Source organism: Cuculus canorus, chromosome 2 (assembly GCF_017976375.1).
Source record: "Cuculus canorus isolate bCucCan1 chromosome 2, bCucCan1.pri, whole genome shotgun sequence".
Classification (NCBI taxonomy): Eukaryota; Metazoa; Chordata; class Aves; order Cuculiformes; family Cuculidae; genus Cuculus; species Cuculus canorus.
Window position 1 is genome coordinate 160,369,083 of NC_071402.1, and position 19,954 is coordinate 160,389,036.

The window sequence follows — 19,954 nt, forward strand, 5'->3', positions numbered from 1 at the left end:
CGGCCACCGCGGCGGAAGGGCGGCGCCCACTCACTGTCCTCAGCTTTACTGTCACAGCAAACCTCAACGGAGGAAGAGGAGGAGGAGGAGGAGGAGGAGGGAGGAGGAAGGAGGAGGAGGAGAAGGAGGAGGAGGGAGAAGGAGGAGGAGGAAGAAGGAGGAAGAAGGAGGACGAGAAGGAAGGAGGACGAGAAGGAAGGAGGAGGAGGAGGAAGGAGGAGGAGGAAGGAGGAGGAGGAGGAGGAAGGAAGAGGAGGAAGGAGGAAGAGGAGGAAGGAGGAGGAGGAGGAGAAGGAAGGAGGAGGAGAAGGAGAAGAAGGAGGAGAAGGAAGGAGGAGGAGAAGGAGAAGAAGGAGGAGAAGGAAGAAGGAGGAGAAGGAGAAGAAGGAGGAGAAGGAAGGAGGAGGAGAAGGAGAAGAAGGAGGAGAAGGAAGGAGGAGGAGAAGGAGAAGAAGGAGGAGGAGGAAGAAGGAGGAGGAGGAAGAAGGAGGAGGAGGAAGAAGGAGGAGGAGGAAGAAGGAGGAGAAGGAAGAAGGAGGAGAAGGAAGAAGGAGGAGAAGGAAGAAGGAGGAGGAGGAAGAAGGAGGAGGAGGAGGAAAGGGGAAGAGGAAGGAGGAGAAGGAAAGGGGAAGAGGAAGGAGGAGAAGGAAAGGGGAAGAGGGAGGAGGAGGAAGGAGGAGAAGGAAGGAGGAGGAGAAGGAGAAGAAGGAGGAAGGAGAAGAAGGAGGAAGGAGGAGAAGGAAGAAGGAAGAGGAAGAAGGAGGAGAAGGAAGAAGGAAGAGGAAGAAGGAGGAGAAGGAAGAAGGAAGAGGAAGAAGGAGGAGAAGGAAGAAGGAGGAGGAAGAAGGAGGAGGAGGAAGAAGGAGGAGAAGGAAGAAGGAGGAGAAGGAAGAAGGAGGAGAAGGAAGAAGGAGGAGAAGGAAGAAGGAGGAGAAGGAAGAAGGAGGAGAAGGAAGAAGGAGGAGAGGAAGGAAGAAGGAAGAAGAAGGAGTTGTCCCCCTCAGGAGGAGTCGCGGTCCATGCTGCAGCCCAAAGCTTCGATGTCGTTGGAGATGTGGGAGATCATTCGGTCCCACTCGTCCTCTTCCGAAGGCCCCGATTGGTCGTCGGAGCTGCCGGCGGCGCCGTTGCCGTTGGTGGTGGAATTGGAGGTGGTGCTCAGCGTCCTCCTGTACCTCCCGAAACTGTCCGTGATGATCCCGCGCCCGTCTTTCACCCCGATGGTCTCCAAGAAGTTCTCAAAGTGTTGACCGTCCTTCTCGGGGATGAAGGGGCGAAGACCTGGAACGGAGAAGAAACCAAAAGGAGGACACCGTTAAAGGTCAACCACCCCTGGAGATCACCAGGATGGAGTTCCACCTGGATTTGCTCCGTTGGGTGAACTTCCTGAGGGCTTCCAGGAGGTCCAGGATGGTCACGATGTCCTCCTTCAACTCTACAAAGTGGCCCAGAGCTTCGTAGAGGAGATGGTTTTGAGGAGAAAGGGACCACTGAAGTCTCCACCTCTCCCGTTTCCACCGCTGAGAACCACCGCCGCCACCCAGCGAGGACCGAAACCCTCTTCAAGGGGGACTTTCTGAGCTCAAAAGGTCCATCCGCTACTTCCAAAGCGGAATATCTTCTCCGCTTTGAAGCTCGGGTTGATGCCACAGCTCAGAAAGCTGCAGGAACATCTCCTCCGTGGTCCTCAGGATGTCCCACCACGGGCAGGACCATCTCCTCTATGTTCCTCAGGATGTCCCACCACGGGTAGGAACATCTCCTCCGTGGTCCTCAGGATGTCCCACCACGGGTAGGACCATCTCCTCTATGTTCCTCAGGATGTCCCACCACGGGCAGGACCATCTCCTCTATGTTCCTCAGGATGTCCCACCATGGGCAGGACCATCTCCTCCGTGTTCCTCAGGGTGTCCCACCACGGGCAGGACCATCTCCTCTATGTTCCTCAGGGTGTCCCACCACGGGCAGGACCATCTCCTCTATGTTCCTCAGGACGTCCCACCACGGGCAGGAACATCTCCTCTGTGTTCCTCAGGATGTCCCACCACGGGCAGGAACATCTCCTCTATGTTCCTCAGGATGTCCCACCACGGGCAGGACCATCTCCTCTATGTTCCTCAGGATGTCCCACCACGGGCAGGACCATCTCCTCCAGATGGGTCTCTGGTGGCCATCATCCCTTCCAGGAGCTCCACAGAGCCATGAGGTGTCCTCTCAGCCTCTTCTTCTCCAACCAAACACCCTCAGGTCCTCCTCACATGTTCTCCACCTCCTTCCCCACCTCCCTTTTCCTCCTCTGGATGTTCTCCAACCCCCTTGAGGTCCTCCTCCCGTGTTCTCCAGCCCTTTCCCCACCTCCCTTTTCCTCCTTTAGATGTTCTCCAACCCCCTTCGAGGTCCTTCTTGGAGTGAGGAACCCAAAAGTGACCTCACCAAATCCAGGTTGAACTTCAGCCCTCACTTCCCCACCGCCTCTGTGGTTTTGTGTCCTCCTCGTTGGCCAAAAGTGAGGAACCTCCTGAGGTCACCAAGGTTGGGAAAAGCCCTTGAAGAGCCAGAAGGAACGGTGTCCACGCGACCTCGAGGTGTCCACGCGACCTCGAGGTGTCCACGCGACCTCGAGGTGTCCACGCGACCTCGAGGTGTCCACGCGACCTCGAGGTGTCCACACGACCTCGAGGTGTCCACGTGACCTCAAAGCGTTTGGGAGAAACCACCAGGAACTCAAGAACTTGAAAGGAAAAGCCTTGGAAGAAGTGGTGAAGGTGTGGACACAGCTCCTCCTTCTGCATCTCAGAGGGCTTTCCCGACCTTAAGGGCTCCATAGAAGGTGGATCCATGGGTTGAGGGCAACGGGATGGGGTTCCACCATGATCAGAGGTGGCTTTTGAGCTTGGGGGACACCAACTCTACGCAGCTCCGGGTGTGGAGAAGGAGAAGGACCTGGAGGTGGTGGTCAACAGCGGCTGAACGTGAGCCAACGGTGGCCCAAGTGGCCAAGAAGGCCACCACCATCCTGGCTTGGATCACGGTGTGGCCACAGGAGAAGAGAAAGGATTGTCTCCATGGACTCGGTGAGGCCACCCCTCAAATCTTGAGGTCAGTTTTGGGTTCCTCACTCCAAGAAGGACCTCGAAGGGGGTTGGAGAACATCTAAAGGAGGAAAAGGGAGGTGGGGAAGGGGCTGGAGAACACGGGAGGAGGACCTGAGGGGGTTGGAGAACATCTAAAGGAGGAAAAGGGAGGTGGGGAAGGGGCTGGAGAACACGGGAGGAGGACCTGAGGGGGTTGGAGAACATCCGGAGGAGGAAAAGGGAGGTGGGGAAGGGGCTGGAGAACATGGGAGGAGGACCTGAGGGGGTTGGAGAACATCTAAAGGAGGAAAAAGGAGGTGGGGAAGGGGCTGGAGAACATGGGAGGAGGACCTCGAGGGGGTTGGAGAACATCTAAAGGAGGAAAAGGGAGGTGGGGAAGGGGCTGGAGAACATGGGAGGAGGACCTGAGGGGGTTGGAGAACATCTAAAGGATGAAAAAGTGGTGGGGAAGGGGCTGGAGAACACGGGAGGAGGACCTGAGGGGGTTGGAGAACATCTAAAGGAGGAAAAAGGGGTGGGGAAGGGGCTGGAGAACATGGGAGGAGGACCTGAGGGGGTTGGAGAACATCTAAAGGAGGAAAAGGGAGGTGGGGAAGGGGCTGGAGAACACGGGAGGAGGACCTGAGGGGGTTGGAGAACATCTAAAGGAGGAAAAGGGAGGTGGGGAAGGGGCTGGAGAACACGGGAGGAGGACCTGAGGGGGTTGGAGAACATCTAAAGGAGGAAAAGGGAGGTGGGGAAGGGGCTGGAGAACACGGGAGGAGGACCTGAGGGGGTTGGAGAACATCTAAAGGAGGAAAAGGGAGGTGGGGAAGGGGCTGGAGAACACGGGAGGAGGATCTGAGGGGGTTGGAGAACATCTAAAGGAGGAAAAGGGAGGTGGGGAAGGGGCTGGAGAACACGGGAGGAGGACCTGAGGGGGTTGGAGAACATCTAAAGGATGAAAAAGTGGTGGGGAAGGGGCTGGAGAACACGGGAGGAGGACCTGAGGGGGTTGGAGAACATCTAAAGGAGGAAAAGGGAGGTGGGGAAGGGGCTGGAGAACACGGGAGGAGGACCTGAGGGGGTTGGAGAACATCTAAAGGAGGAAAAGGGAGGTGGGGAAGGGGCTGGAGAACACGGGAGGAGGACCTCGAGGGGGTTGGAGAACATCTAAAGGAGGAAAAGGGAGGTGGGGAAGGGGCTGGAGAACATGGGAGGAGGACCTGAGGGGGTTGGAGAACATCCGGAGGAGGAAAAGGGAGGTGGGGAAGGGGCTGGAGAACACGGGAGGAGGACCTCGAGGGGGTTGGAGAACATCTAAAGGAGGAAAAGGGAGGTGGGGAAGGGGCTGGAGAACACGGGAGGAGGACCTGAGGGGGTTTGGTTGGAGAAGAGGAGGCTGAGGGGACACCTCATGGCTCTGTGGAGCTCCTGGAAAGGAGGTGGTGGGGAGGAACCTCCTGAGGAACGAGGGATGGGATGAGTGGAGATGACCTCAAGTCACCCCAGGAGAGGCTCAGAGTGGAGCTGAAGCTCCAACAGACGTTATCCAGAGGTGGTGGAACCTCCATGTCTGGAGAGCTTCAAAGAAGGTGGAGATGCGGCGTTTGGAGGACATCTTTTCATCACCACCATCACCTTCACCTGAAGGTCTTTCCCAACGCTCTGAGGAGGAGGAAAAGGACTCGGAAGGACTCGGATGCCCTCAAGAAAGAAGGATCTCCAAAGGAAAAAGAGGGTGGAGATAGGGGTTCCTCTCTTGGTGGCACCGCGAGGAACCTTCTCACCATCTCCACCCACTCTTTTAACCCACGCGTGATGTGAAGGTGATGCCCAGGATGGCTTTGGAGAAGGTGGTGGTGGTGGTGGTGGTGGTGGGTTTTGGACCATGGACACTCACCCAAGAGGAGGAACTTTCTGCTGTCGCCGTAGAGCTGTTTGAGGTTGATGCAGAACTCGTGGATGGAAGAGCCGTTGCGGTACTCGTGGAGGAGAGTGGCGAATTGTTGGATCTCCTGCGAGGAGAGCTTCGTGCGGAGCTGCGGGAGAGGAGGAACCACAACCGTCTCAGAGGAGAAAGAGGAGGAGGAGAGACCACCACCAGAGTGGAGGAGAAGGAGGAGGAGGAGGAGGAGAGACCACCACCGGAGTGGAGGAGAGACCACCACCGGAGTGGAGGAGAAGCACCACCGGAGTGGAGGAGGAGAAGGAGGAGGAGAGACCACCGGAGTGGAGGAGGAGGAGAGACCACCAGAGAGGAGGAGAACCACCACCAGAGTGGAGGAGAGACCATCAGAGTGGAGGAGAAGCACCACCAGAGTGGAGAAGGAGGAGGAGAGACCATCAGAGTGGAGGAGAACCACCACCAGAGTGGAAGAGAAGGAGGAGGAGAGACCACCGGAGTGGAGGAGAACCACCACCAGAGTGGAGGAGAAGGAGGAGGAGGAGAGACCACCAGAGGAGGAGGAGGAGGAGAACCACCACTGGAGTGGAGGAGAAGGAGAAGGAGAGACCACCAGAGTGGAGGAGGAGGAGAGAACACCAGAGTGGAGGAGGAGGAGAGACCACCACCAGAGTGGAGGAGAGACCACCACCAGAGTGGAGGAGAGACCACCAGAGTGGAGAAGGAGGAGGAGGAGAGACCATCAGAGTGGAGGAGAACCAAAACCAGAGTGGAGGAGAAGGAGGAGGAGAGACCATCAGAGTGGAGGAGGAGAAGGGAGGACGAGAGACCACCAGAGTGCAGGAGAACCACCACCAGAGTGGAGGAGAAGGAGGAGGAGAGACCACCGGAGAGGAGGAGGAGAGGCCATCAGAGTGGAGGAGAACCACCACCAGAGTGGAGGAGAAGGAGGAGGAGAGACCATCAGAGAGGAGGAGAGACCATTGGAGAGGAGGAGGAGGAGGAGGAGAGACCACCGGAGAGGAGGAGGAGGAGGAGAGACCACCGGAGAGGAGGAGGAGGAGAGACCACCGGAGAGGAGAAGGAGGAGGAGAGACCACCGGAGAGGAGGAGGAGGAGAGACCACCGGAGAGGAGGAGAAGGAGGAGGAGAGACCACCACCAGAGTGGAGGAGAAGCACCACCAGAGTGGAGGAGGAGGAGGAGGAGAGACCATCAGAGTGGAGGAGAACCACCATCAGAGGAGCACCACCACCAGAGTGGAGGAGAAGGAGGAGGAGAGACCATCATCAGAGTGGAGGAGAAGCACCACCAGAGTGGAGGAGGAGGAGGAGGAGAGACCACCGGAGAGGAGGAGGAGGAGGAGGAGAGACCACCGGAGAGGAGGAGGAGGAGGAGAGACCACCGGAGAGGAGGAGGAGGAGGAGAGACCATCAGAGTGGAGGAGAACCACCACCACACTGGAAGAGGACCACCACTGGGCTGGAGGTCCACCAGACCGAGGCGGAAGCTTCCAGAAGAAGGACCATCCATGAATGTCCCACCACATCTTCTGAAGTTCCAGCAGACAGCGTCGAAACCCCTCCAGGAGGTGCAATGGGACAATGGGATGGGAACGGTCCTCCAGGAGAAGACCACATTGAGGTCCTCCAAGAGCTCCAAGAAGCGGTTGAGATGTTCCTCCAGGAAGGAGGTCACCTTCTCGCCACCGAGAGGACAATCCTTAAAGCTCTGGAGGACCTCAAAGGGGAGAAGGTATCTCCAAGGCTTCTGTGATGGAAACCCACCGTCATCATGTAGTCCTGGAGAAGTTCGGTGGCGGTGGTGCTCAGTTCACTCTCACTCATCGTCTTCAGGTGTGGAGACTGTTGGATGGAGAAGGAAGATGGGGAGATGCCACCACCGTCCAAAGCTTCCGGAAAGGAACTGCAATGGAAAGAGAAACCATTGACTCCTCCTGAGCTCCAAAATCACCTTCTGGTGGTGATGGGAATGGAGAAACGGGAGGAGAAGAGGGTGGAGATGTTCTCCTGTCCTCCTGGAGGAGAAGAGAAGCGGGTGGAGATGTCTCCTGTCCTCCATAGAGGAGCAGAAAAGCGGCTGGAGATGTTCTCCTGTCCTCCTGGAGGAGAAGAGAAGCGGGTGGAGATGTCTCCTGTCCTCCTGGAGGAGAAGAGAAGCGGGTGCAGATGTCTCCTGTCCTCCTGGAGGAGAAGAGAAGCGGGTGGAGATGTCTCCTGTCCTCATAGAGGAGCAGAGAAGCGGGTGGAGATGTCTCCTGTCCTCATAGAGGAGCAGAGAAGCGGGTGGAGATGTCTCCTGTCCTCCATAGAGGAGCAGAGAAGCGGGTGGAGATGTCTCCTGTCCTCATAGAGGAGAAGAGAAGTGGGTGGAGATGTCTCCTGTCCTCCTGGAGGAGCAGAGAAGCGGGTGGAGATGTCTCCTGTCCTCATAGAGGAGAAGAGAAGTGGGTGGAGATGTCTCCTGTCCTCCATAGAGGAGCAGAGGAGCGGGTGGAGATGTCCTCTCCCTCTGAGAAGCTGAGGAGGACATCTCCGTTGGGTTTGTGACCTCTCCCGGTGGAACAATCCGTTGGGTGGAGGCCATGAAAACACGGAACGGTGTTCCAGGAGAAGCTTTGGAGGGCGTCGCGAGGGTGAAATGGACCTCAAGGGGTGGTTTGAACCCAACGTTGAGGAACCTCAACGGCCGCCGTTGACTTACAACGTTCTCGTGTCCGTCTCGTAGTGTTCCTTCGCGTCCGCTTTGGTCGAAGAGTCGTCTGGAGGAGAAGAGTGGAGATACGGAGGGGAGGAGGTGAAATTGGGGGTGGTTTCAGGGCGAGGCTTCTCCTCCTCCTCCGAAGTCGATGGAGAAGTGGAAGCAGCAGCAGAAAAAGGAGGGGGAGGAGGAGGAGGAGGAGGAGGAGGAGGAAAAGAGGAGGAGAAGGAGGAGAAGGAGGAGGAGGAGTAGAAGGAAAAGAAAAAGAAGGAGGAGGAAGAGAAGGAGGAGAAGAAAAAGAGAAGAAGGAAAAGAAAAAGAAGGAGGAGGAAGAGAAGGAGGAGAAGAAAAAGAGAAGAAGGAGAAGAAAAAGAAGGAGAAGAAGGAGGAGAAGGAGTAGAAGGAGGAGGAGGAGGAGGAGAAGGAGAAGAAGGAAAGGAGAAGAAGGAAAGGAGAAGAAGGAAAGGAGGAGAAGGAGTAGAAGGAGGAGGAGGAGGAGGAGAAGGAGAAGAAGGAAAGGAGAAGAAGGAAAGGAGAAGAAGGAAAGGAGAAGAAGGAAAGGAGAAGAAGGAAAGGAGAAGAAGGAAAGGAGAAGAAGGAAAGGAGAAGGAAAGGAGAAGAAGTAAAAGGAGGAGGAGGAGGAGAAGAAAAAGGAGAAGGAGGAGAAGGAAAAGAAGAAGGAGAAGAAAAAGGAGGAGGAGAAGGAGGAGGAGAAGAAAAAGAAGGAGGAGAAGGAAAACAAAAAGGAGGAGGAGGAGGAGGAGAAGGAGGAGGAGAAGTAAGAGGAGGAGGAGGAGAAGAAAAAGGAGAAGGAGGAGGAGGAGGAGAAGGAAAATAAAGAGGAGGAGGAGACGAAGGAAAAGAAAAAGAAGGATAAGGAGAAGGAGAAGGAGGAGGAGGAGACGAAAAAGAAGGAGGAGAGGAGGAGGAGAAGGAAAAGAAGGAGAAGGAGGAGAAGAAAGAGGAGGAGGAGAAGGAGGAGGAGGAGAAGGAGAAGGAAAAGAAGGAGAAGGAGGAGAAGGAAAAGAAGAGGAGGAGGAAAAGAAAAAGGAGAAGGAGGAGGAGGAGGAGAAGGAGGAGAAGGAAAAGAAAAAGGAGGAGGAGAAGAAGAAAAAGAAGGAGAAGAAGGAAGAGGAGGAGGAGGAGAAGGAGGAGAAGGAAAAGAAGGAGAAGGAGGAGAAGAAAGAGGAGGAGGAGGAGAAGAAGAAGAAGAAGAAAAAGAAGGAGAAGAAGGAAGAGGAGGAGGAGGGGGAGGAGGAGAAGGAGGGGGAGGAAAAGGAAAAGAAGAGGAGGAGGAGGAAAAGAAAAAGGAGAAGGAGGAGAAGGAGGAGAAGGAGAAGAAGGAGAAGGAGAAGGAGGAGAAGGAGAAGAAGGAGAAGGAGAAGAAGGAGAAGGAGGAAAAGAAAAAGGAGAAGATGGAGGAGAAGGAGAAGAAAGGAGGAGAAGGAGAAGAAAGGAGGAGAAGGAGAAGAAAGGAGGAGAAGGAGAAGAAAGGAGGAGAAGGAGAAGAAAGGAGGAGAAGGAGAAGAAAGGAGGAGAAGGAGAAGAAAGGAGGAGAAGGAGGAGAAGGAGGAGAAGGAGATGGAGGAGAAGGAGATGGAGGAGATGGAGGAGAAGAAGGAGAAGGAGAAGCAGCAGCAGCAGCGGCAGCCGCCGGCAGCGCCGTCGCGGAGAACGCGGACTCACCGCTGTGCAGGGACATGTGCCGCGTGGGCGTGGACGCCCCATCAAATATGGCTCTGTCCAAGAAGTCTATGGTGGACTCGGTGTAAACGATCTGGAAGACCTGGCTGAGAAGGGAGCAAAGCTCCTCCGCCGTCCCCTGCCAAAGGAGAAGACACCGCGCTGGACCTCCCTCAACCACACGGGATGTGGATCAGAAGTCCTCCCAAGGAGAAGAAGGAACCCACTCCTCCGAAATCCAGGACATCGCTTGACCCACAGAGGCCCTCCAAGACTGGAGGTGTGACCTTAGTTGTGTCTCCTGGAGTCACCTTTGGTGGTGGAGATGAACTCTTGCTGGGAGCTCCGAGTATATCTCGGAGAAACCATCTTCTGATGCCCTCTGAGGTCCCAAATCAGGTTCTGAGGTTGTGGTAGGAACCCAATTTCCTCCTCCGGAGGTGGCGGCAAAGCCGAGTTGGACCTTGAGGTCCTCCCATCCTTCAGGTTGGACCCTGATGTCCTATATCCACCTCTTAAAAGTGGACCTCTGTGCGTTCCAGAACCTTCAGCCACGCAAAGATCTGGACGCGCACCAGAAGGAACGCTCCATAAGAGGAGGGATGAGGTCACTTGGATCATCCTCACCTTCCACCATCAACCACAGAGAGATGAACTCTTGAGGTTTGATCGCCCCCAAGAGAAGCACCGTTGTCTTCTTCAACCACCGCCTCCTAAGCAATAGGAGATAATGCTCCATCGTTAACTCCCGGCCGCTAACGAGCGCCCGGAAGCTTTGTCCTCCTCCTCACTTTGGTCTCCTGGGCTTGGAGCTCCACAACTTTCATCCCAACCAGGTGGAGATGCCCCAAAGAAAGAGCTGAAAAGGAAGGGATGAACCAAACTTCCACCCGGAAGGCAAAAGGTTTCCGGTTGGAGAAGTTGGAGGTCGTGAACCGAGATCCAAAATCTCCGGATCTCAATCAAAACCCCCAAATTTCCAGGTCAGCATCATGAAAACATTCCAATGAACCCCAACTCCTGGTGTGATTGTCCTCACGGATCTCCTGCTGGGAGGGAAAAACTCGGAGCTGCTGGGACCTCCGAGTATATCTCGGAGAAACCACCTTCTGATGCCCTCTGAGGTCCCAAATCAGGTTCTGAGGTTGTGGTAGGAACCCAATTTCCTCCTCCGGAGGTGTCGGCAAAGCCGAGTTGGACCTTGAAGTCCTCCCATCCTTCAGGTTGGACCCTGATGTCCCATAGCCACCTCTTAAAAGTGGACCTCTGGGCGTTCCAGAACCTTCAGCCAAGCAAAGATCTGGACACGTACCACAAGGAACGCTCCATAAGAGGAGGGAGGAGGTCACTTGGATCATCCTCACCTTCCACCATCAACCACAGAGAGATCAAGACTGGAGGTGTGACCTTAGTTGTGTCTCCTGGAGTCATCTTTGGTGGTGGAGATGAACTCTTGCTGGGAGCTCCGAGTATATCTCGGAGAAACCACCTTCTGATGCCCTCTGAGGTCCCAAATCAGGTTCTGAGGTTGTGGTAGGAACCCAATTTCCTCCTCCGGAGGTGGCGGCAAAGCCGAGTTGGACCTTGAAGTCCTCCCATCCTTCAGGTTGGACCCTGATGTCCCATAGCCACCTCTTAAAAGTGGACCTCTGTGCGTTCCAGAACCTTCAGCCACGCAAAGATCTGGACGCGCACCAGAAGGAACGCTCCATAAGAGGAGGGATGAGGTCACTTGGATCATCCTCACCTTCCACCATCAACCACAGAGAGAAGAACTCTTGAGGTTTGATCACCCCCAAGAGAAGCATCGTTGTCTTCTTCAACCACCGCCTCCTAAGCAATAGGAGATAATGCTCCATCGTTAACTCCCGGCCGCTAACGAGCGCCCGGATGCTTTGTCCTCCTCCTCACTTTGGTCTCCTGGGCTTGGAGCTCCACAACTTTCATCCCAACCAGGTGGAGATGCCCCAAAGAAAGAGCTGAAAAGGAAGGGATGAACCAAACTTCCACCCGGAAGGCAAAAGGTTTCCGGTTGGAGAAGTCGGAGGTGGTGAACCGAGATCCAAAATCTCCGGATCTCAATCAAAACCCCCAAATTTCCAGGTCAGCATCATGAAAACATCCCAATGAACCCCAACTCCTGGTGTGATTGTCCTCACGGATCTCCTGCTGGGAGGGGAAAACTCGGAGCTGCTGGGACCTCCGAGTATATCTCGGAGAAACCACCTTCTGATGCCCTCTGAGGTCCCAAATCAGGTTCTGAGGTTGTGGTAGGAACCCAATTTCCTCCTCCGGAGGTGGCGGCAAAGCCGAGTTGGACCTTGAAGTCCTCCCATCCTTCAGGTTGGACCCTGATGTCCCATAGCCACCTCTTAAAAGTGGACCTCTGTGCGTTCCAGAACCTTCAGCCACGCAAAGATCTGGACGCGGACCAGAAGGAACGCTCGGAAAGAGGAGGGAGGAGGTCGCTTGGATCATCCTCACCTTCCACCATCAACCACAGAGAGATCAAGACTGGAGGTGTGACCTTAGTTGTGTCTCCTGGAGTCATCTTTGGTGGTGGAGATGAACTCTTGCTGGGACCTCCGAGTATATCCCGGAGAAACCATCTTCTGATGCCCTCTGAGGTCCCAAATCAGGTTCTGAGGTTGTGGTAGGAACCCAATTTCCTCCTCCGGAGGTGTTGGCAAAGCCGAGTTGGACCTTGAAGTCCTCCCATCCTTCAGGTTGGACCCTGATGTCCTATATCCACCTCTTAAAAGTGGACCTCTGTGCGTTCCAGAACCTTCAGCCACGCAAAGATCTGGACGCGGACCAGAAGGAACGCTCCATAAGAGGAGGGATGAGGTCACTTGGATCATCCTCACCTTCCACCATCAACCACAGAGAGATCAAGACTGGAGGTGTGACCTTAGTTGTGTCTCCTGGAGTCATCTTTGGTGGTGGAGATGAACTCTTGCTGGGAGCTCCGAGTATATCTCGGAGAAACCACCTTCTGATGCCCTCTGAGGTCCCAAATCAGGTTCTGAGGTTGTGGTAGGAACCCAATTTCCTCCTCCGGAGGTGGCGGCAAAGCCGAGTTGGACCTTGAAGTCCTCCCATCCTTCAGGTTGGACCCTGATGTCCCATAGCCACCTCTTAAAAGTGGACCTCTGTGCGTTCCAGAACCTTCAGCCACGCAAAGATCTGGACGCGTACCACAAGGAACGCTCCATAAGAGGAGGGATGAGGTCACTTGGATCATCCTCACCTTCCACCATCAACCACAGAGGTGGTGGCCCACTCCTAAACCCATCAAACCTCCCGGGAATTCCGTTCCCGTCAGGATTAGCGACTCCGGAGACAATCCCGAGGTGGGACAATGTCTTTAGCGGAGTGGTTTGGGTCTTACTTTGTTCTCCGTGGCGAGGACCACCAAGCAGCAGGCTTCGACCGGGACCACTCCGCTCTCGGATAAAGAACTCGACGTGAGGCCTTTGGAGCTCTCGGCACAGAGACTTTGGCTCGGAGAAATCCCGGGATCCTGAGCTGCGAAAGAAGAAGAAGAAGAACCACCACCGTGAAGGTCATAGCATGGAGATAACATCACGAAATCCATCAAAGAAAGAGGTGTTTTGGGTGGAGGACAAAGCCCTCAACGGAGGAGAGCAGAAGATGCGACGGCCTCGGAGGATGGAGCTCTTGGAGTTCCACCTGAAGGCTACTCAAGGTCTGGATGAAGAGCTTCCGATTGGGAGACGCTTCCGGACTCCTCTGGAGGTCTCAAGAGAAGATGGATTTGGAAGAGGGAGGACAATGACAACAGCGCTGAAGGAGGAGAAGCTCCACAGGAGCTCAGAAAGTGCTCTCCCAGCCCAGAAACCACCCACGTCCTGGGCTCCATCCAAAGTGGTGGGACCAGAAGGACCACGGAAGGGATTCTGCCCCTCTGGTGAGACCCCACCTGGAGTCCTCGGTCCACTTTTGGAGTCCTCACCAGAAGAAGGAGATGGAACTGTTGGAACGGGGCCAGAGGAGACCACAAAGATGATGTGAAGGTTGGAGAACCTCCTGCCCGAGGACAGGCTGAGAGAGTTGGGGTTCAGCCTGGAGAAGGCTCCGAGGAGACCTTCAAGCAGCTTCCAGGACTAAAAAGGCCTCCAGGAAAGCTACGGAGGGGCTTCTTCCAAAGGTCCGGAGTGATGGGATGAGGGGGAACGGCTTTAAATCGGAAGGGGGAAGATTTAGGTGAGACCTTAGGAAGAAATTCTTCACCGTGAAGGTGAGGAGACCCTGGAAGAGGTTCTCCAGAGAAGCTGTGGCTGCTCCATCCCTGGAGGGGTTGAAGGCCACGTTGGATGGGGTTTGGATCCCCCTGATCCAGTGGGAGGTGTCCCTGCCCATGGCAGAGGGTTGGATCTGGATGGGCTTTGAGGTCCCTTCCAACCCAACCCATTCCACGGTTTGGTGGCCCCAACTTGCCTCGTGGTGGCCCCAACTTGCCTCGTGGTGGCCCCAACTTGCCTCATGGTGGCCCAAAACCACCTTGTGGTGGCCCCAACTTGCCTCGTGGTGCCCCCAAACCATCTCGTGGTGGCCCCCAACCGCCTTGTGGTGGCCCCAACTTGCCTCGTGGTGGCCCAAACCACCTCATGGTGGCCCCAACTTGCCTCATGGTGGCCCGAAACCACCTCGTGGTGGCCCCAACTTGCCTCGTGGTGGCCCCAACTTGCCTCGTGGTGGCCCAAACCACCTCATGGTAGCCCCAACTTGCCTCATGGTGGCCCGAAACCGCCTCGTGGTGGCCCCAACTTGCCTCGTGGTGGCCCCAACTTGCCTCGTGGTGGCCCCAACTTGCCTCGTGGTGGCCCAAACCACCTCGTGGTGGCCCAAACCACCTCGTGGTGGCCCAAACTTACCCTTCCATGATTCCATGACACAACCAGCCGGGCTCCAAGTGAGAAGAGCCCAAGAACTTACCTCGTGGTGGCCCCAAACCACCTCGTGGTGGCCCCAAACCACCTCATGGTGGCCCCAACTTGCCTCGTGGTGGCCCCAACTTGCCTCGTGGTGGCCCAAACCACTTCGTGGTGGCCCCAACCCGCCTCGTGGTGGCCCAAACTTACCTCGTGGTGCCCCCAACCCACCTCGTGGTGGCCCCAAACCATCTCATGGTGGCCCCCAACTGCCTCGTGGTGGCCCAACCCACCTCGTGGTGGCCCCAACCCACCTCGTGGTGGCCCCCCAACCTTACCTGTTTTCAGGACGACCAAGTGCGAAGAGTCATCTCGGATGTAGGAGACGGCCGCGATGTCATGGATGGGGACCCTGAGGATGAGATCTTCTCCATCCCTCCAAACCAATTTGACGTTGTAGGCGGAAAGGCTGATGACGGCGTCGTGTTCTTGGGTCAACTGCCCCGGGAGCTGATGGGCCCTCTGGAACGAAGAGCAGAAGAACGTCAAGTGGTCCACATCGGGACCAGAGCCGTCTCCTATCTTCATCGATGGTGTTGACGGTGAGATTTGAGGGCACCTTCAGCAAAAGCGGAGAGGACACCAAGAGAAGAGGAGCAGTGGCCTCAACGGAAGGTTGGGATATCATCCAGAGGGACCTGGATAGGCTGGAGAAGTGGGGCTGGAGAACCTCAGGAGGGGTCAACCAGGCCAAGGGCAACGTCCGACCTCTGGGTTGGGGTAATCTATGGGTTCTGGAGAGGATGGAGGATGATGGGATGGAGAGCAGCGCTGAGGAGAAGGATTTGAAGGGTTGGGGAGGAGAAGCTCAATGTGAGCCATGAAGCTCCGAGCACAGAAGCCACCGTGTCCTGGGCTGCATCCAGAGCAGCGTGGCCAGCAGGGACCGAGGGCATTCTGCCCCTCTGCTCCTCTCCTGGGAGACCTCAACTGGAGGATTGGGGCCACTTCTGGAATCCTCACCAGAAGGAGGAGATGGAGCTGTTGGAACGGGTCCAGAGGAGGCTCCAAGGATGATGTGAAGGTTGGAGAACCTCCATCCGAGGACAGGCTGAGAGAGTTGGGGTTGTTCAGCCTGGAGAGGAGAAGGCTCCCAGGAGACCTCAGAGTGACCTTCCAGTACCTGAAGGGGCTCCAAGAAAGCTGCGGAGGGGCTGTTCCCAAAGGAATGTGGGGATGGGATGAGGGGCAATGGGGATAAACTGGAGAGGGGCAGAGTTGGACTGGACATGAGGAGGAATTTCTTCCCCATGAGGGTGGTGAGGCCCTGGCAGAGGTTGTCCAGGGAAGCTGTGGCTCCTCCATCCCTGGAGGTGTTGAAGGCCACGTTGGATGGGCCTTGGAGACCACAAAGATGATGTGAAGGTTGGAGAACCTCCCGCCCGAGGACAGGCTGAGAGAGTTGGGGTTCAGCCTGGAGAAGAGAAGGCTCCGAGGAGACCTTCAAGCAGCTTCCAGGACTGAAAAGGCCTCCAGGAAAGCTGCGGAGGGGCTTCTTCCAAAGGTCCGGAGTGATGGGATGAGGGGGAACGGCTTTAAATCAGAAGGCGGAAGATTTAGGTGAGACCTTAAGAAGAAATTCTTCACCATGAAGGTGAGGAGACCCTGGAAGAGGTTGTCCAGAGCAGTGGTGGCTGCTCCATCCCTGGAGGTGTTGAAGGCCACGTTGGATGGGCGTTGGAGCTCCTGATCCAGTGGGAGGTGTCCCTGCCCACAGCAGAGTTGGATCTGGATGGGCTTTGAGGTCCTTTCCAACCCAAACCCTTCCCTGATTCCACGACCCAACCGGTCGAGCTCCGAGCGAGAAGAGCCCAAGAAGTTTCCCAACCTTCTCCCATCCTTGAGGTGGAATAATAACGATGGAGATGAAGTCGAAACCCTCCTTTTTCCCGGGAATGGCTCTCTTGGGATCGGCAAAGCCAAAGCGGGAGCCGCGGATGGGACACTCCGCTGCACGAGGGCTCCGTGGGGCGGTGGAGAACCCTTCGATGGTTTGGATGCTGCCGATTCCCCAAAGAAGCAGAAGGTCCACATCATCCGTGGTCCCACCTCCGATGGGACCTCCACCATCGTCACTCGGAGGGTGGAGACGGCATCTTTGGGGCACCCCATAAAGTGGGCTTTGAAGCGTTCGGAGCTCTGGAGGAGAGCAGAGCGGAGCTCGTGAGGTTGAGGACTCACCACGAGGGTCAACAAAGATGAGTGTAGAGTCCTTCAGTTGGGGGACACCAAACCCCCCGTGGAGCTCCAGGCGTGGGGGAGAGCGGCCGGAGAGCTGCCTGGAGGAGAAGGACCTGGAGGTGGTGGTCGACAGGAGCTGAAGATGAGGCAGCGGTGGCCCAGGTGGCCAAGAAGGCCACCACCATCCTGGCTTGGATCAGCCCTGGGGTGGCCACAGGAGAAGGGATTATCCCCATGGACTTAGTGAGATCCCACCTCAAATCCTGGTTCAGTTTTGGGTCCCTCACTCCAAGAAAGACCTTGAGGAGCTGGAGAACATCTGGAGAAGGGAACGGAGGTGGGGAAGGAGCTGGAGAACAAGGGTTGTGAGGAACATCTGAGGGCGTTTAGTTGGAGAAGAGGAGGCTGAGGGGAGCCCTCATGGCTCTGTGGAGCTCCTGGAAAGGAGGTTGTGGGGAGGTGGGTGAAGAAGGCCACCACCATCCTGGCTTGGATCAGCCCTGGGGGTTGGGGTTTGGAACTGGATGGGCTTTTAAGGTCCTTCCAACCCAAACTCATCACTGAATTCAGCGATCGCCTTCACCTCTGAGCAGATTTCTCTCCCACCTTCGTCCCACCAGGATGGAGGACATCAAGAGCAGAACCTCAGCCCCGAGGAGGACCTCCGAGCGTTATTTTTCCCCCCCCGGCGGCTCCGTTAGGGACTACGCAGAGTGGGATCTTCAGGAGGAGAGCGCTCACCTTGGCGTTATCGATCAAGTGAAGGATTTCCGTCCGACTGGAGGGATTCAGGAATCCCGGGATGGACGTCAGTTGTCCTAAATACTGGGAAAGAAGAACCAAAGCGTTACCGGAACACCTACGGAGAAGCGTTAAGGTTGGAAAGGACCTCAAAGATCATCCGGTTCCAACTTTGGGACACCTCCCACCGGATGAGGGGGAATCCAAGACCTCCATCCGATGGGGCACAACCTCAACCACGTCGGGTCCTGCAAAGGGGACGTCGTCAACGGTCAGAAAGGACGGAGAGCTGCTGGAATGGGTCCGGAGGAGACCACGGAGATGATCCGAGGGGTGGAGAACCTCTGCCATGAGGACAGGCTGAGAGAGTTGGGGTTCTTCAGCCTGGAGAAGGCTCTGAGGAGACCTCAGAGCAGCTTCCAGGGCTGAAAGGGGCTCCGGGAAAGCTGAGGAGGGGCTTTTTCCAAAGGTCTGGAGTGATGGGATGAGGGGAACGGCTTTAAATTGGAAGGGGAAGATGTAGGTGAGATATTAGGAAGAAATTCTTCACGATGAGGGTGGGGAGGCTCTGGAAGAGGTTGTCCAGAGAAGCAGTGGCTGCTCCATCCCTGGAGGTGTTGAAGGCCACGTTGGATGGGGTTTGGATCCCCCTGATCCAGTGGGAGGTGTCCCTGCCTGTGGAAGGGGGTGGAGCCGGATGGGCTTTGAGGTCCCTTCCAACCCAACCCATTCCACAATTCCATGATTCTAAGTTGCCATCAAGCAGATCCCATCCCTGGAGATGTTGAAGGCCACGTTGGATGGGCCTTGGAGCCCCTGACCCAGTGGGAGGTGTCCCTGCCCGTGGAAGGGGTTGGAACCGGATGGACTTTGAGGTCCTTTCCAACCCAAACCATTCTGTGACTCCATGATTCCAACTCACCATCTACCAAACCCCCAAATCCCATCCCTGGAGGTGTTGAAGGCCACGTTGGATGGGGCTTGGATCCCCTGATCCAGCGGGAGGTGTCCCTGCCCATGGCATTGGGTGGACCCGGATGGACTTCGAGGTCCCTTCCAACCCAACCCATGACTCCACCGAAGCTGTGGTGCCCCAAACCCCCCGTTCGGAAGCCGCTCCGTCTCCACCCTTTGCCTTTCGGCTCTCCCAACGCTGCGGTTCCTTCTGGCGAAGGTCCATCCCAAGAGACGTTCCGTTACCTTCACTTCTTTCTCGATGTAATCGTTGAGCAGCACTTCGGCCTCGACGCGATCCGGCAGCGACACCACCACCGTATGGAGAGGTCTTCTCTCCGTAACCTTCTCCTGGGCTTTCTTATCCCGACCTTTTTCACCCTTCAAGAAGACTCGTTTGAAAGGAGACACTATTCCGGGCTGCGAAGAGAAAAAACACCGGGATGTTAAGAAGGAATTTCTTCACCAACTCTGGAGGTCACCACCACCACCACCACCACCACCGGATGCTCCTCCAGGTGGTTTTAGGAGCTCCAACCACCCCGTGGATAGGAGGGATTCGGAGCTCCAAACCTACAAATGGATCATCTTCTGCCCAAAAGGTCTTTCCTGCACCACGCGGCGACGCCGCCGGAGCTGAGAAGCTCCCGGAGCCAAAACCGGGATGGTTTACCCCCAAAATTCCACTTCCCAGAGAAGAAAAAATAGAATGAGATATTCAGATTAAGAAAAGAATCGGCCCCATCGCCCGGGTCCTTCGTCGTCGCCCGGGTCCTTCGTCGTCGCCCGGAACCCTCCTCGTCGCCCGGATCCTTCCTCGTCGCCCGGAACCCTCCTCGTCGCCCGGAACCCTCCTTGTCGCCCGGATCCTTCCTCGTCGCCCGGATCCTTCCCCATCGCCTGGAACCGTCCCCGTCATCCGGATCCTTCCTTGTCACCCGGATCCTTCCTCATCGCCCGGATCCTTCCTCGTCGCCCGGATCCTTCCTCGTCGCCTGGAACCTTTCTGCTCTCCTGGATCCTTCCTCGTCGCCCGGAACCTTCATCGCTGCTTGGATCCTTCCGCATCACCCGGATCCTTCCCCATCGCCTGGATCCTTTCCCGTCGTCCGGATCCTTCCTCCTCGCCCCGGATCCTTCCTCATCGCCCGGATCCTTCCCCATTGCCCGGATCCTTTCCCGTCGTCCGGATCCTTCCTCGTCACCCGGATCCTTCCTCGTCACCCGGATCCTTCCTCGTCACCCGGATCCTTCCCCGTTGTCCAGATCCTTCCCCATCGTCTGGATCCTTCCTCCTCGCCCGGATACTTCCCCTTTGCCCGGATCCTTCCCCCTCGCCCGGATCCTTCCCCCTCGCCCGGATCCTTCCCCCTCGCCCGGATCCTTCCCCCTCGCCCGGATCCTTCACCCTCGCCCGGAACCTCTCTCTTTGCCCAAATCCTTCCTCCTCGCCCGGACCCTTCCCCTTCTCCCGGACCCTTCCCCGAGGCTGTAGGAGATCCCTCCAGACAAGTAGCGGATGCAGTAGAAGATCTCTCACGGACAAAACAGATCTTCCCGATTCCCAAATCACTGAACGTTGGGTTTGGAACAACATCGGAGCCAACGTGACCGGAGCCGCTGGCAGCGTCCGCACTCCGGATCGCATCGAGAGACGGAGCGTCACCACCGACCTTCTACCACACCATGAAATGGAGATTCCCCTCTCCGCTCCGCTGAGACCTCCCACGGAATATTGTG

At 56.4% G+C, this 19,954-nt stretch overlaps 1 protein-coding gene across 3 annotated transcripts in view; it reads right to left on the reverse strand.

Annotated features, from left to right (window-relative positions):
• Positions 1–899: 899 nt before the first annotated feature.
• The window catches only part of CCM2 (CCM2 scaffold protein), a 28,688-nt gene continuing 9,633 nt past the window's right edge, over positions 900–19,954 (reverse strand). For 2 of the 3 annotated variants that reach the window (XM_054057240.1, XM_054057241.1), the window contains exons 2-10: positions 18,461–18,634; positions 17,261–17,344; positions 14,617–14,800; positions 12,775–12,911; positions 9,387–9,522; positions 7,704–7,761; positions 6,767–6,905; positions 4,978–5,116; positions 901–1,281 (exon numbers count right to left, since the gene is read on the reverse strand). In XM_054057240.1, the coding sequence (XP_053913215.1) occupies positions 1,001–1,281; positions 4,978–5,116; positions 6,767–6,905; positions 7,704–7,761; positions 9,387–9,522; positions 12,775–12,911; positions 14,617–14,800; positions 17,261–17,344; positions 18,461–18,634 (1,332 nt within the window). In that variant the 3' untranslated portion in view covers positions 901–1,000. Of the gene's footprint in view, positions 1,282–4,977; positions 5,117–6,766; positions 6,906–7,703; positions 7,762–9,386; positions 9,523–12,774; positions 12,912–14,616; positions 14,801–17,260; positions 17,345–18,460; positions 18,635–19,954 lie in introns of all 3 variants that reach the window. The other variant, XM_054057239.1, reaches the window with a different exon arrangement.